The sequence below is a fragment of the Coptis chinensis genome, chromosome 3 (genome assembly GCF_015680905.1).
Source record: "Coptis chinensis isolate HL-2020 chromosome 3, ASM1568090v1, whole genome shotgun sequence".
NCBI classification, from domain to species: domain Eukaryota; kingdom Viridiplantae; phylum Streptophyta; class Magnoliopsida; order Ranunculales; family Ranunculaceae; genus Coptis; species Coptis chinensis.
This window is the reverse complement of record NC_141458.1, coordinates 9,412,553-9,426,892: the sequence shown is the minus strand read 5'-3', so window position 1 is coordinate 9,426,892 and position 14,340 is coordinate 9,412,553. Positions and strand designations below refer to the sequence as shown.

Here is a 14,340-nt window from a genome sequence, read left to right as displayed (position 1 = left end):
GTTGTGTCACTTCTAATAGATATTATGTCATTTTTTTTTCAAAAGCGACATTAATGTACATATATATAATTTTTTTAATTTTTTCTCATTTTTGTATTCGATCATATACATTCATTTCTCAACCTGCATCCTATATGTCATAACCAAAATCTCATTAACATGTTTTATGATATAAAGAACATCCACATTATCAAAACATCACAACCAAAATCACATTAACCTGCTTTATGATGGAAACATCCACTCGAGAAAAAAAAGACAACATTCAAAACAATTAACTTATATTGATTTCATTGATCAAACCAAGTATCTATCATCTAGTTTGACTCCCAAAAAAATAAGTCATTCCAATACCAAAAGAATAACAATAAAGCAAACAAAATAAAATTATATGACACTAATGCTATTCTAGCTATATCTTAGTTTGTTATGCGCACTTCCAACACCAAAGAACCTAGCTGTCATTTATTCATCTGTTAATCGATCCCTGCATCTGCATCACGAAGTCCTCATTCCACTATGACTATACAAAATTAAAAATCAAGTGAATCAAGAAGGGTACGGTATATTGCACAAGTAAGAAAAAAAAAATCGATAAGAACAGTATACGTTAGCAAGAGAGTCTAGCAATAAGTAACTCTTGTTCTACCATATCTTATCATGTTATCAAATAGTGCTATACATATTGCATTGGGACTTATAAGTAGTGCATATGAAGAGAGGTGAGAGGGTCAGTGAGGATGGTAAGGAAAGTTCAGATTCATACTTTTTCTATCAGTAGGGTACATCGTCTTGTTTCTTATAGTTAATTTTATATATAATATGAAGCATCATCTAGATATTAACACACATGGAACCACTTGAGTAGGAAAAAAAAAGGTTAACTAATATTAAACACCCCCCTAGATGAGCCAATTAGGATTACTGGATTACCCCCAGATGAGAAATTAGGTCTCCCCTAAATGAGTTGAGTTGACCGTGTGTGTGTTTTTTTTTATTGGGGGTTCCCCTAATTGCCCATCTAGTGGGGGGTGTCATCTAGTGGGGGGTAATACTAGTTCACCCAAAAAACAATAACAAAGGCAAATGAAAAATAAGGAAACAATGAACAACAAATATAACAACAACAGCAACTATCATTGATACATTCCTATTAAATCCCTTTTATGTATAGCAACTGATAGAGTCAGATGGTTTCAACACAAACATCATAAAACTATATAATTATTGGATGAAGTACATACGTTGGTCATAAGTGCATAGTTAAGGAGATATGAAATAGTTTGAAAGCTCCTCGTATAAAAGGCCTAAGTAGCCTCAATTCATGTTGCACTTCTTGGTTATATCTGATGAGAAAATCAGACCCTATCCAGCACGAAAACAAAGTTATATTCTAAACTTGCAAGAAATTGCACTTCAACTCTACAATCCATATGTTGTAAGCAAAAGTAATAGAAGAAGTGAATGACCCTTCACAACCCCAAACCAATAATTTATGCCTTGTTCTTACAAAGTAACAGATAGGGCTATTTTATGCATCTATTTTATTAATTCTACCAAAAGACTAGCTATCAGACAAATAACACAGCCATAGTAGAACCAATGAGAAGCATTCAACTGTGCCTTACCTCAAATTATATTTCGGTCGAGATTCTCACAGAATACACATTGCCAGCTTGCGTTATTGCATGAACATGTTTCTGGACCACATCCAATTAAGTGAATTCAACATTAAATAGGGACATACAAAGAGAAATCAACTTCCTAATTAGACTTGCAAAAGGTGAAATGAATTTCAGCAATTTTGATTCAAACTAGTAGAAGGAGAAATAAAAAAGTAAGAGGATTACAATTAAGAATCAACTACAATGAATCATATGCAAGCGTGAATAGAAATAACAGTACCTAATTAGACCTAATTCCGTTTCCCAAAAGACATCGTTATCTGGCCAATTGTTAGTCCATCCACCAAAACTTCTCGTTCAAAGTCAACTACTAACAAAAAGAATGAACAAAGAGAAGTATCAAGTAGTTAGTATAACATTCATCATAGTGTAATCTTAATCAACTTACTAGCATAGTTGAACTTTAAATGGCTCTCCCATATCAGATTATTTATAAGAATTACTTAGAAGCCAAAAGTGAATGTAACACCACACATAGAACACAATATGTAAGCCATCTCGACGTACAATGGAACAAATTAAGAAAAACAAACAAAAGACTCTGCTAGCAATATCCACAAAATTTGAATGTCATGTGCTTTACTAGTAAAAAAGATAACACTAACCCTAACATATCATTTCTGCAAGTATTGAGTCAAAATGGCTTACGGTGGTATGGATATGAAACTGGAAAAAAAAAAAAAAAAAAAAAAAAAAAAAAAAAAAAAACTAACTAACAAATAGAAAAAAAATTAGACATGTCTCACTTACAATGAACATTTATCTAGTAATCATATACTTGAAGGTCATGTTGAACAACTAGAACAATTAATGTGCTCCTCCCGTTGTTTCCTTTTAAGAAGATTATATGCTATGTATGAAAATAGTAAGTAGTAAGATATGGAAATTAGTGTCTCAATCCTAAATTCTGACGGTATAGTAGTAGCATGTGTTTATATCATACTATCATACAATTATATAAGTAACAGGAAGAAATGATTGCTACCTGCCTTTTCAGCCCATAGTTTTTATATTGGCTGGTGGACAAAACACTCGTGATTAACAAGTGCACATATATATATGCTAACCAATATTAAGCTCAAAGTGTGTTTGAGCTCAACTTGATGTTGCTAGCCTGGCTACTGGGATTATATCCCCATTTTCACTTTGCTTGCCTTCTACAAGCAACAGATTTTGTTATAACTTAGTTAACATTGAGAAGCCTACCCTATACACTTAATGTGAGCTTAGAAGAACCTCAGTTGGTAGAGCGAACATTGAAGGGTTCCGCTAATAGACACACAATCCAAATCCATAATAGAAACCCAAAGAGAATTATAAAGAAGAAAACTTCCCATAAAAAACCCAAATTTGTTTTGTTGTGGATCACTAATCTGTTTAAAAATCCTAACCCTCTTAAACCATATTCAATTGAATAACATGAAATTAAGAGGCAGCAGAGAATGAGGGGAAATACATCGAAACCGTAAGTTATTCAAAGAATTGACGTGAATAATATTGAAATCAATAAAGAAGAACATTTTTTTTTGCAAGTCACGACTACTGAACACCAAAACATCATTTTGTTTTCAAAACAATAAGGAAGAAAAAGGAGGATAGGGTTACCTTGATGTTGAGAAACCACAAAGAACAACAACAGTGAGTGATAGTGTGAAAAAAAAGGAAGAAAATGTCGCTTCGAACTAGTTGGGAAAACTTCATTTCGCTTAATACAGATGAAACATTGGAATTGTTGAGAAAGAGATGACCTGATTGTATTCATGACCTAATTTGAGTGGAACTTGCGAATTTTTCTTTTTTGTTTAGGGAGTCCTTTGAGAGCACGTGCTACGGAAGGGATTTGTAAATATCTGGTTGTTTCATTTTTTTGAAAATACGAAATACATATAAAAATTGACGTGTCCTCTTAACCCAAAGTGACACATAAAATTTCTCTATTTCTACCGCTTCTAACCAAAGTGACACTTAAACACAATTTTCTTGTGTCACTTTCACGAGAAACTCTGATTTAAGTCGCACCTCACCCTAGTGCCCATCTTCATATTCTGTTTTTTAGGGTGTTTGTAAGTGCAAATATACATTTTTTAAGCGAGTGTGGGAGAGAGACGTGGGCTAGACATTGAGAAGTAGTTTTGAGTAGTACTTGTGTGTTTGTAGGTCCAGTTGTGTCGTTTTTTTTAAATTTGATCGTAGTTTTCTTTTGGTTTTGTTTTCTTTTAGTAAAAAGTGACACAACAACCCAAACCACTAGTGTCACTTTCAAATATTGTGATACAGAAAATTAAGTTAGTTGTGTCACTTTTCCTAGAAGCAACACATTAACTCTCATTCCATAAAAAAAGTGACACATCAAACTTCTGTGTGTCACTTTTTTGTAGAAAGTGACACGAGGCCTAAAAAAAAGTGACACAAAAAGCTCTTCATTTAGTAGTGTCGTACCGTACTTGGTGACAATGGCGGCCGCCAAACTCGCCTAAGGATTGAGCCGGCACTAGGCCCATGTGTCTTTCCATTTGAATACTACCCCATGGACTTTTTCCTTTCTTTATGTGACCACAACCAATTCAAGTCATACCATCCTACCTACATTAATATTCATTCTCCCAAGATGCTCATAGTGAGCCACGTCAGCAAAATTTTCAAAAAAAAAGTCCTCACTTAACAAATAATTAGTTGGTTGATTACCAAATTAACCTTACTATTGGTGCATATAGTAATTTATAAAAGAACCTTTTGGTCTTTTCAATTGTGTCTAAAATGAAAAAGTAAACACACGCATGATTTTCCTATTCGTCGTTAGAAATACAAAACCCAATAAACAATCACAAAACTAAGTTAATAAACATCACCTCCTCTTAAAAAACAAACAGATCCATCCTCCAATTCGAGCTTTGAACTTTTTTTTTTCTAAGATGTCGTCTAGCACAATGAGAAAAGCGACAGTTGAAATAAATGCCCTTATTACCTCATTGATGCTTTCATTGTTTAAGCAGTGATCTTGGGTACTTATATCTTGAGTTTTATTGATTTTGTTTAATTTTCATATCTCAGGACTTGGCATTTGATTTATCTCTTTTCGCTTTCTTGGGAGATAACGTGTATAACTTTGCGAGCTGCTTTCACATCCCATCGATTTTTTTTTTTTTTTTTTTTGTCTTTAGTCTTTGAATATTTATGTGTTTTGATGGATATGTATGTAGACTTTATTGGATTTGTGAACATCGTATTATTTTTATCAATTTGTAAAAACTTAAGCTTAAGATTGTGAAGTTAGTAATTTTCTCTTTCCTTTCCTTTTGGAGTATGATTGGAAGTTAGATAATCAGCAAGAAAAAAAATAGAAACTCGAGGAAACCAAAGGAGTCTTTGCGGGCAGTGCTTAGGGAGTTCTGACTTATATAAGGTTGTCTACTTACAAAATGGATATGTGCACATGCGCATTATCAGATCATATTTTCTTCACTGGTGTTATATCTGCACATGAGCACATCTAACTTAATATGTGCACATCTAACTGTATTTTGGTTTTTAATCATCAATGTTTGATTATTAGTTGGTTTTTAATTTTTTATATTTTTAATTATCAAGTCCTTAGTAGTATGAGACTCTGAGGCAAAGGGATACACTTCTGCTCCTCCAATCCTTGGCTACAAAGTCTTAATAGAGGCCTCACAAATGTGTAATGTGGGTACACATTATCAGTAAGAAGTGCTTGAATGTACACGTGTTTTACTTCAATCTGCTTTTGTATTCTAGGAGAATTCAATAATAATAATGAATGGAGCGTTTAGAGATTTCTAGGGTACACATGAAGCTTCTTGAGGTTTGTTGAGAGATGAGTATATTAGTCTTATTTATCTTCATTACAAAATAGCTCATTCTTTCTTCATTGATGCATACCATCATCAATTTGTTGTCGGCGCATTTATATGAGTACAATGAATCATCGATATGTTGTACATACTATGCTTTATTATCAGTAAGAAGTACTTGAATGTACACCTATTTTACTTCAATCTGCTTTTGTACTCTAGGGGAATTCAATAATAATAATGAATGGAGCGTCTAGAGATTTCTAGGGTACACATGAAGTTTCTTGAGGTTTGTTGAGAAATGAGTATATTAGTCTTATTTATTTTCATTACAAAATAGCTATTACGAGCCAACGACAAACAAAGTGAGTCCAACGTACCCTGCTTAACAAATATTATGGTTGTAATCTATATGATATATACAGTTAGAACTACCACTAAATATATTTATTTGCATTTGGCAATATATTAGATATTCCATTCAAGATTTAGGCTAGACATATTGGTAACAACATAATTTGGCACAGATACAAAACCGACATGTACACAATATGTATGTTTGTTATATATATAAGCACATAGCTTAGATTTTTTGTATAGACTTTTGAATTGGTATGGTATATTAACCTTTTTTTGGCATTGCAGGACGAGTGGTAGAACAAATTCTAGGGATGCAAAGATCAGTGGTTAATCACATGGCCACTTTCAAGGTGCACAATAGATATGTTCATGGTGCACAACGAATTGCAACTATTTATGATCGTACAAGTACCAAACAATGAAGGATCACCGTAGAAAACAATTATATTATGTGGTATACCATAGAGAGTGATTAGACTATGCAGATAGTTTTTTTGTATGAAAAAGCAAAAAAAAAAAAAAATGTACATTTGAACGAGTTTTTGGACTATGTGAGAGTTTATGATTACTAATGAGATCATTTAGTTATGTAAATGTATTACTCTCTATATGAAATGTGAAAGAGAAATATAAAGTTGAACGTGCGGAATTTTATCGTATTTTTGTGTCTATTGTGTTTCCAATGATCATCTTCTCTTTATTTCTTCAAGCTTTTTAGTCTTCTTTTAACTATATGTTCTTTTCAAGGAAAGTTAAAAGTTTGCAATTACTCTTCAACAGCAAATATCTCCTCTTTCACCAAGTTGCAAGCAACACAGTCCTTACCTTATCTTTTGTTTCATAGCTGGGATTGCATCACACAATTATTAGGTGAGGTTCTTTGGCTAGCCATGAATAAATAATAGGAAAATAAAATACCATTGATTGATATAAGACCATATTAAGTTCTTAGTGATGTCCACGTCTTAAAAGTTATAACTCGTGTAATTTTCGTTTACTGAGAACTTTGAATACAATGGCTTGCTAACATTGTTAAATAACATGTAAGAACTTTCTTACTCTTAAAATTGTTTTTCAATAACATTCATTTTTCTCTATTGTTATGTTAACAAGTTTGGGATTAATTTGAAAGAAATCGAACTTATAATTTTCAGTTAATTATATTTGTAACTTCACAATGTTACTGTTTCGGCAAAAGCTAACGCTAGGAACTATATATTATACAAATAGGCTTAAACACATCAACCAAAATTAAAAGTCTGAAAATTAACAGGCCTACACATAATGGGTTTAAAAATGGAAATTTGACAATTTGGACTGTTGTTCCATCTAAACCAAATGGGACTTCCAACGCATCCTTTATGAGTCAAAAGTACAATAACAAAGACATTCAAAATTTCCGACAATTACAATACTCAGGAGGAATAGACCATGGAGATCCTTGTCAGGACTCAAACTGGAAGACAAATTACATTTCAGGTCCAAAGTTCAAATACGATTGAAATTTTGAAGACCAAGGTCCATGATAAGGAAGGGATCCCACCAGACCAACAGAGGTTGTTCTTTTCCGGAAAACATTTGCAAGACGGTCGAACTTTGTCCGATTACAATATTCAAAATGGGAGTGTAGTGTTCTTGGTGTTGAGACTAAGAGGTGGTGGGAATACGCTCTATAATTCATCTGAATATGTTCAAAGTGATGGGAGCACAGAGAGTGATGATGACATATATGACACAGCTCCTACTTCTCCAAGCGCTGAGGCAGTTCAGAATCAAATTGGAGAGCCGAGAGCTTTGATGGTTCAGAATCAAATTGGAGAACCCTGGAAAACAGGATTATTTGATTGCCAGCTAAACCCGGCAAACGGTAACTACTTATACATGAATAATTTTTTCCTTCAAAATTTTCAGCATGATTCTTAAAAGATATATCCTACATTTGAAGCTTAACTGGGGTACTATCTATTACAGTATCAGTTGATACTTACTAGATATGTACGAAAAATGAGCAGAGTGATTGTGAACATGTTAGGCAATATGTTTATAAGCCAAACCAATTTTCGTATCATATCAGAATTGAAAGATCAGTTACTTACTAATGCATTTTATTATTATCTCATTTTTATGCAGCTATTATGACCGCATTTTTGCCTTGTGCGACGTTTGGGAAAATTGCAGTGGTCTTAGATGGTGGGAAAATGAGTAAGAGAGAAAATCTTTTTTGCCTTCACTTGTTGTGATGAAAAAAAGATCTTATCACATAGCCTGTAGTGACTATATAAAATATTAGAGTTAAAATAAGGCATAGTGACCGAATCTTATCCTAGGAATCAATGAATGTGGAGGCTGCACAAATGATGATCACTGTGGCGTATGAACTGTAACTGGTGGAAGTGAACTCATGTTTGTCTACCAAATACTATATCTAAGTTACAACCTAACCAGGTTTAGTAACTACGTATCATGAGACTACAGGAGAAGATGGTCTTGATGCTAGAACCTTATGGTGTATGAAGGGTGATCTCCATAGTTTTTTATGAATATGGTGTATGAAGGGTGATTTATTTATCAAGATGCAATCAACCCTTGTTTACCTTAAGATTTGATTAGACATTAACACAATAGCCCTCCCCTGCAAAATGGCACCCCATACAAAAGTTAGCTCATTCAGAAAAATAAAAAATAAAAACAAAATGTATGAACTGTAACTGGTGAGGTACTGTTACTAGAGTAGAACAAATAATTATAGTAAGTACATACTTATTTTTGTATGTAATGCCTTAGAAATGGATTTGTGCAGCCCGTCGTTCAGGAAGTTTGAGCTACCTTTTACTGATGCCGCTACTATGCTCTCAAGTCGTTATGGGTTCAAAGTATAGGGCAAAACTAAGGAAGAAGTTTAACTTGGTGGAGGCTCCATATGGAGATTGTTTTTCTCATGTATTTTGCTCTTGTTGCTCCCTTTGTCAAGAGTTCAGAGAGCTCCAAAGCAGAGGACTGGATCCAAATCTAGGTATATTGTTTTTTATTAATTCTGTCTCGTAGTCGTTACCTAGTAACACATAAATGTTGAAATCACCATTAAAACTAGATGTGTGATCTTATAGAAATAAATCAGACATAAAAACTGACGGTGCGTATGTAATAATTTAGGATGGAATGAACTCTTTGCGCAACAGGCAATGCAACAGGGGTATCCAGATCAAGTCCAGCACCCTCCTCACAATCAAACCATGTCCAAGTAAATTTTGGTTTTGTTATTACTATGATCTTTCTTTTTGTAATCATTCGTTGTAATACATACATATTTTGAATAGAAATATAACAATACTGGCTTGTGATCTTCAATATTTTTAGTATGTTAGTTAGTTAGTATATGATTTTTTTCGTCATTACTACTTGTTAATGAGTTCAGCCATATGAATGCCTATGATTACATCTTTCTTATTGTTGCACATCTTCAATACAACATGCAAGAAAGAAATGCAAAGATGCGATCAAGACTTCTCAGGAATGTTTTTGTTGGTCTGTTTCTTGTAACATTTCCCAAGCAACGTCAATAACGAACATCACAATCTTCAAATGTAAAAATAAAACAATCTTCAAGAAAATATGTGCAACATATATGCTTGCCTAGAATGCTGAAGTTGACACTAAGTGGTGGTGAAAGTTCGCTTCACATTGCATCTCAGTAGGCTCCAAGTGATGAGATTGAAGACATTGCTCACATACTCCGAGTGCTGAGATAGTTTAGAATCACGTACATTTTCACTATTATTTGCCATTATTTCCGCTGTCTCTGCGATTCTCGCTCCTTGCATAAAGAGGTAAAAGAGCATATGAGGTTCTTAGGCATCTGAGTAAATAAATGTTGGTTCTTAAAAATCATAGAAAGAAACATGTGGCATTTGTCTTGGTGAAGATCAGTCCTGCTGGTGACAGTAGCCCCCCCTCCCTTCTTATATTCATTAATACGCATTTTGCGTACTTAGAAAAAAAAAAACACATTAAAGATCAGTCCTGACATTTTCATTTTCTTTTGCTCGCACAAAGCTTGGTTTTTAGGGCAGAACCCTAACAAAATAGTTAAGAACTAGCAAATGCTTATTTTCGCATATAAGGTCCCGTGGCATCCCCAGACCCCAGATGCTGTCAAAAATGAGCAAGTGCTTTTTAAACATTGTTTTGTCAAAGATAAAATGCAGTAATTAAAAACTCCAACCTATAACAAGAACTAATAAGTTTCAAACTTAATGGTGAAATTATGCTTCTTATGTGGAAAATTAATTCTTAAGAACTTCGTGTGCAGCAAAACTGAGGAAGAGGTTTAATTTGGTGGAGGCTTCATATGAAGATTTTTTTTCTCATGTATTTTTCCCATGTTGTTCCCTTTGTCAAGAGTTTAGAGAGCTCCAGAGGAAAGGACTTGATCCTAATCTTGGTATGTCATTTATGATTTTCTCTCTCGATCTGTTGATCATTTTCACTACACCTACATAAAGTTGAACATAGAAATCTAACAATGCATGTGCCACAATATAGGATGGAATGGACTCCTTGCGCAACAGGCGATGCAACAGAGTTATCAAGATCAAGTCCAGCTTCCTCCTCAGAACCAAGCCATGTCTAAGTAAATATATGTTGGTTTATTACCTATGTATCTGTATAATCATTTCCACATTATCAAGAAAAAAAAAAATGCACAATCATTTCCCTGTAAAACATTTATCCTCAAACGGAACATACATGTCCAGCATTTTGATATGAAAATATGGAATCGGATCCTTGCTCAACAGGAAGCCATGTCTTCTAAGTAACGTTGTTTGCAGAAACTAACTTAGCTAAAACAACCAAAAACCCAAACATATGAGTGACATAATTGGAACTGCTTAATAGATGTCAAGCAATCATAGTCGCGGGTGAGAACTGATAAATTAGAGAGAGAGATTGATTGGAGAGAATATTTACTTGATTGATTTCTAAGAAGATTACAAGATGTTTATATAGAGATTACAAGAATCTAAAATAGGAACTAAACTAAAACAGTCGGTGGTGTGGGTTTCTAAACAACGCTGAGGGAGGTGGTGGCTATATTCATGCGTTGGCAGAGGGCGGAGATCGCTCTCCACTATGAAGTGAAGAATAACTTCTAATACTCCCCCTCAAGTTGGAGAGTGAATATCTAGAACTCCCAACTTGCGAATTAATCTCATAAAGGTGTCCTTGCTGAGAGGTTTAGTGAAGGCGTCAGCCACCTGATCTGAGGATGGAACGAATGTAGGAGATAGTAACTTGGCGATGTGCTTCGTTCGTTCATGAAAAACTGGATTTTGAGAGAGATGAAGAGTGGCTTGATTGTCACAGATGATGTTTATCGGAGAAGGATGAGAGATACCTAAGTCAGAGAGAAGATACTTCAACCATTGAAGTTCACATGCCAGAGTAGCTATGGAACGATATTCGGCTTCAGCAGAAGAACGGGATACAGTGCTTTGTTTCTTTGTTTTCCAGGAAAAGTGCAATAACCACTAGTAGAACGACAAGTGACAGGACAGCCAGCCCAATCAGAGTCATAGAAACCAGAGATGTGTAAAGAACTATTAGCGGATAAGAGAATCCCTTTGTTGATCGAACCTTTAAGATAGCGAAGTATACGATGAGCAGCATCTAGATGTGGAGTCCGTGGGGACTGCATGAAACGACTGAGATAATTAACAGAAAAAGTGATATCCGGACGTGTAACTGTGAGATATAAGAGACACCCAATCAAGTGACGATAGACAGTAGGATCCTGAAGTAATGTGCCATCATCGATATGGAGGTTGATGTTTTGTTCCATATGGAACTCAGAAATACGACCACCAGTGATACCACAATCAGACAAAATGTCCAAAAGACATTTCCGCTGTGTAAGAAATAATCCTTCTTTGGAACGAGCAACCTCAATACCCAAGAAATAGTTTAGACATCCCAAGTCCTTGATATAGAACGTTGCTTCTAAAAATTTCTTCAAGTTCTGAATGAGAGATGGATTATTGCCTGTGATCAGAATGTCATCCACATATACAAGGACAAATGTAGAATCAGAACCACAAATATTAGTGAATAGAGAATAGTCGGACTTAGACTGAGTGAAGCCGGTAGTGATAAGAGTGGTAGATAGTTTGGCAAACCATTGCCGAGAAGCCTGCTTGAGTCCATATAAGGACTTATTGAGGCGACATATCCTGTTCTCCCCTTGTTTGGCGAATCTAGGAGGTAATGTCATATAAACAGTTTCATCCAAATCGCCTTGAAGAAAGGCATTGTGGACGTCCAGCTGATGAAGAGTCCAATGTTTGATAGCAGCAATGGAGAGAGGTAATTGAACAGTGACTAATTTTGCAACGGGTGCAAAAGTGTTATGATAGTCTTGGCCTTTAATCTGATTGTAACCTTTGGCAACAAGATGAGCTTTGTAACGTTCAATAGAACCATCAGAATGATATTTAATCTTGGAAACTCATTTACAACCGATAGGCTTATGATGAGAGGATGATGGAACAAGAGTCCATGTGTTATTTTGTTCCAAAGCTGCAATTTCAGCAACCATAGCAGCTCTCCATTCTGGAATTTTGACAGCTTGAGAAAAGGATGTAAGAACAACTAAATAAGACACTTTAGACAAAAAAGCTTTATGACAAGGAGAAAAGTTAGTATCAGAAACATAAAAAGTCATAGGGTATGGAGTGGAAGACCGTGTTACCTTAGAGTCCGATTGGAGGAGGTTGGCCGAACGAGGGACTGTAGGTGCCTTGGTGAGAGTAGGACAGTGATAATCTTGGATGAGGATTGGTGGGGGTTGCCGCATTCTAGTAGATCGAGTTGAGGCAGGAGGATTGAGGTGGGATGGCTGAGGATCTTCCAAAAGGGGGGGGGGGGGAGGGGGGGCGGGGTTGAGGAGTTGGAGGAGTGGGAATATTGTCAGGAAGAAGAGAGCGTGGGTCGCGCTCCATCTAATGGAATTACATGAGATGATTGAATGTCGAATGTTTCATTGTATGGGATGGGTAAGGGAGAAACATGCATATGTGATGGGGGGGGGAAGATAAATGTTGATATGGAAATACAGTCTCATGGAAAACCACGTCACGGGAAGTATAAATTTTCTTGGAAGATAAATCATAAATGCGATAGCCTTTTTGAGCATAAGGATAACCAATGAAGATGCCAGTTTTCCCGTGATGATCAAACTTATTTTTAATGGAAGTGTTGTGAGCAAAACATAAACAACCAAAAATATGAAGATAGGCAAGAGTGGGAGGTATTGTAAATAGAAGCTCATGAGGTGATTTGTCATTTAACAAGGTGCTAGGAATTTCGTTAATGAGATAGCTTGCGGTGAGAATGCATTCACCCTAGAAGGATAATAGGAGGTGAGCTTGAAAACGTAATGCTCGTGCAACGTTGAGTAAGTGACGATGTTTTCTTTCAACAACAGCGTTTTGTTGGGGAGTGACAACACAACTATGTTGGTGGATTACCCCATGTTTTGAAAAGAATTATTGCATGTTATGGGATATAAATTCAGAGCCATTGTCGAAACGAAGGACTTGGTTTTCATGAAAATGGTCATCAATGTTGTTATGGCCAGATATGAGTGAATGTATTGTAGAATGAAATTGAGTATGAACCATGGTAAAAAAAGATTGTAAATGCATGGCAGTTTCAAATTTGACAGTCATAAGATAAATCCATATAGCACGACTACAATCATCGACAATAGTTAAGAAAAAACGAGCATTGGAATATGATAATAAATGAAAAGGACCCCAAATATCACAATGAATCATTTGAAAAGGTCTAATAGTTTTTATTGAACTATGAGAAAAAGATAAACGAGTTTGCTTAGCTTGTGGACATACAGTGCAAGTAGCATTATTTGAACTAGAAATGAAAGGAAACTGCTTAGCTAAAATCTACAAAGGCGTGGAAGATAGATGTCCTAGGCGATAATGCCATAAATTATTTGTGGTGGAGTTGTGGGATGAGCAAACAGAAGCTAGTTGGAGATGGTAGAGTCCCCCATTAAGCCGTCCCAATCCAATCTTCTTCTTCGTTAACTAGTCCTGAAAAAGGCAAGAATCATAAGTGAACGTGACAGAGATAGGGTGAGACTTGACTAGTTCACTAATGGAAAGCAAATTAAAATGAAAGGTGGGAACAAACAGAACGTTGTCAAGACGCAAAAGGGGGGAGAGAATAACACTACCAACATGAGTAATTAAATGGTCTGTTCCATCCGAAAGTTTAAGAGTAGAATATGTTAAACAAGTATGATAATGAGAAAACAGATGTAATGAAGAACAGACATGATTGGTAGCACCAGAGTCAATGATCCATATGGATTTAGAAAAATACGAGAGAGATATACCTGTCAGGTTTGCTTGTGAAGAGGTACTACCTGAATCAAGGAAACTGAGAAGTTGGTTGTATTGTTCTAT

General features: G+C 35.3%; 1 protein-coding gene and 1 long non-coding RNA gene across 3 annotated transcripts; one reads left to right on the top strand and one right to left on the bottom strand.

Annotated features, from left to right (window-relative positions):
* Positions 1–1,290: 1,290 nt before the first annotated feature.
* On the bottom strand, positions 1,291–3,454 carry LOC147507786 (uncharacterized). The gene is made up of 3 exons (XR_015217802.1): positions 3,291–3,454; positions 1,906–1,992; positions 1,291–1,365 (listed from the first exon to the last, which is right to left on the bottom strand). It is a non-coding gene; the product is annotated as an uncharacterized LOC147507786 (long non-coding RNA).
* Positions 3,455–7,216: 3,762 nt separating this feature from the next.
* LOC147507785 (protein PLANT CADMIUM RESISTANCE 8-like) lies at positions 7,217–9,205 on the top strand. Of its 2 annotated transcripts, XM_086600464.1 has the most exons (5): positions 7,217–7,641; positions 7,678–7,724; positions 7,988–8,059; positions 8,658–8,870; positions 9,011–9,205. In XM_086600464.1, the coding sequence occupies exons 1-5, from the start codon at positions 7,289–7,291 to the stop codon at positions 9,100–9,102; spliced, it is 777 nt and encodes a 258-aa protein (XP_086456590.1). In that variant the 5' UTR covers positions 7,217–7,288; the 3' UTR covers positions 9,103–9,205. The 2 variants fall into 2 exon arrangements, with proteins under 2 accessions (XP_086456590.1, XP_086456589.1); XM_086600463.1 differs by having other exon boundaries at positions 7,225–7,724.
* Positions 9,206–14,340: the final 5,135 nt, after the last annotated feature.

Coding starts and splice junctions, on each gene's coding strand:
- LOC147507785 (XM_086600463.1), top strand. CDS start 7,289: ATGGAGATCCTTGTCAGGACTCAAACTGGAAGACAAATTACATTTCAG. Junction 7,725..7,987: donor CCAGCTAAACCCGGCAAACG/GTAACTACTTAT, acceptor ATTTTTATGCAG/CTATTATGACCGCATTTTTG. Junction 8,871..9,010: donor AGGACTGGATCCAAATCTAG/GTATATTGTTTT, acceptor GTAATAATTTAG/GATGGAATGAACTCTTTGCG.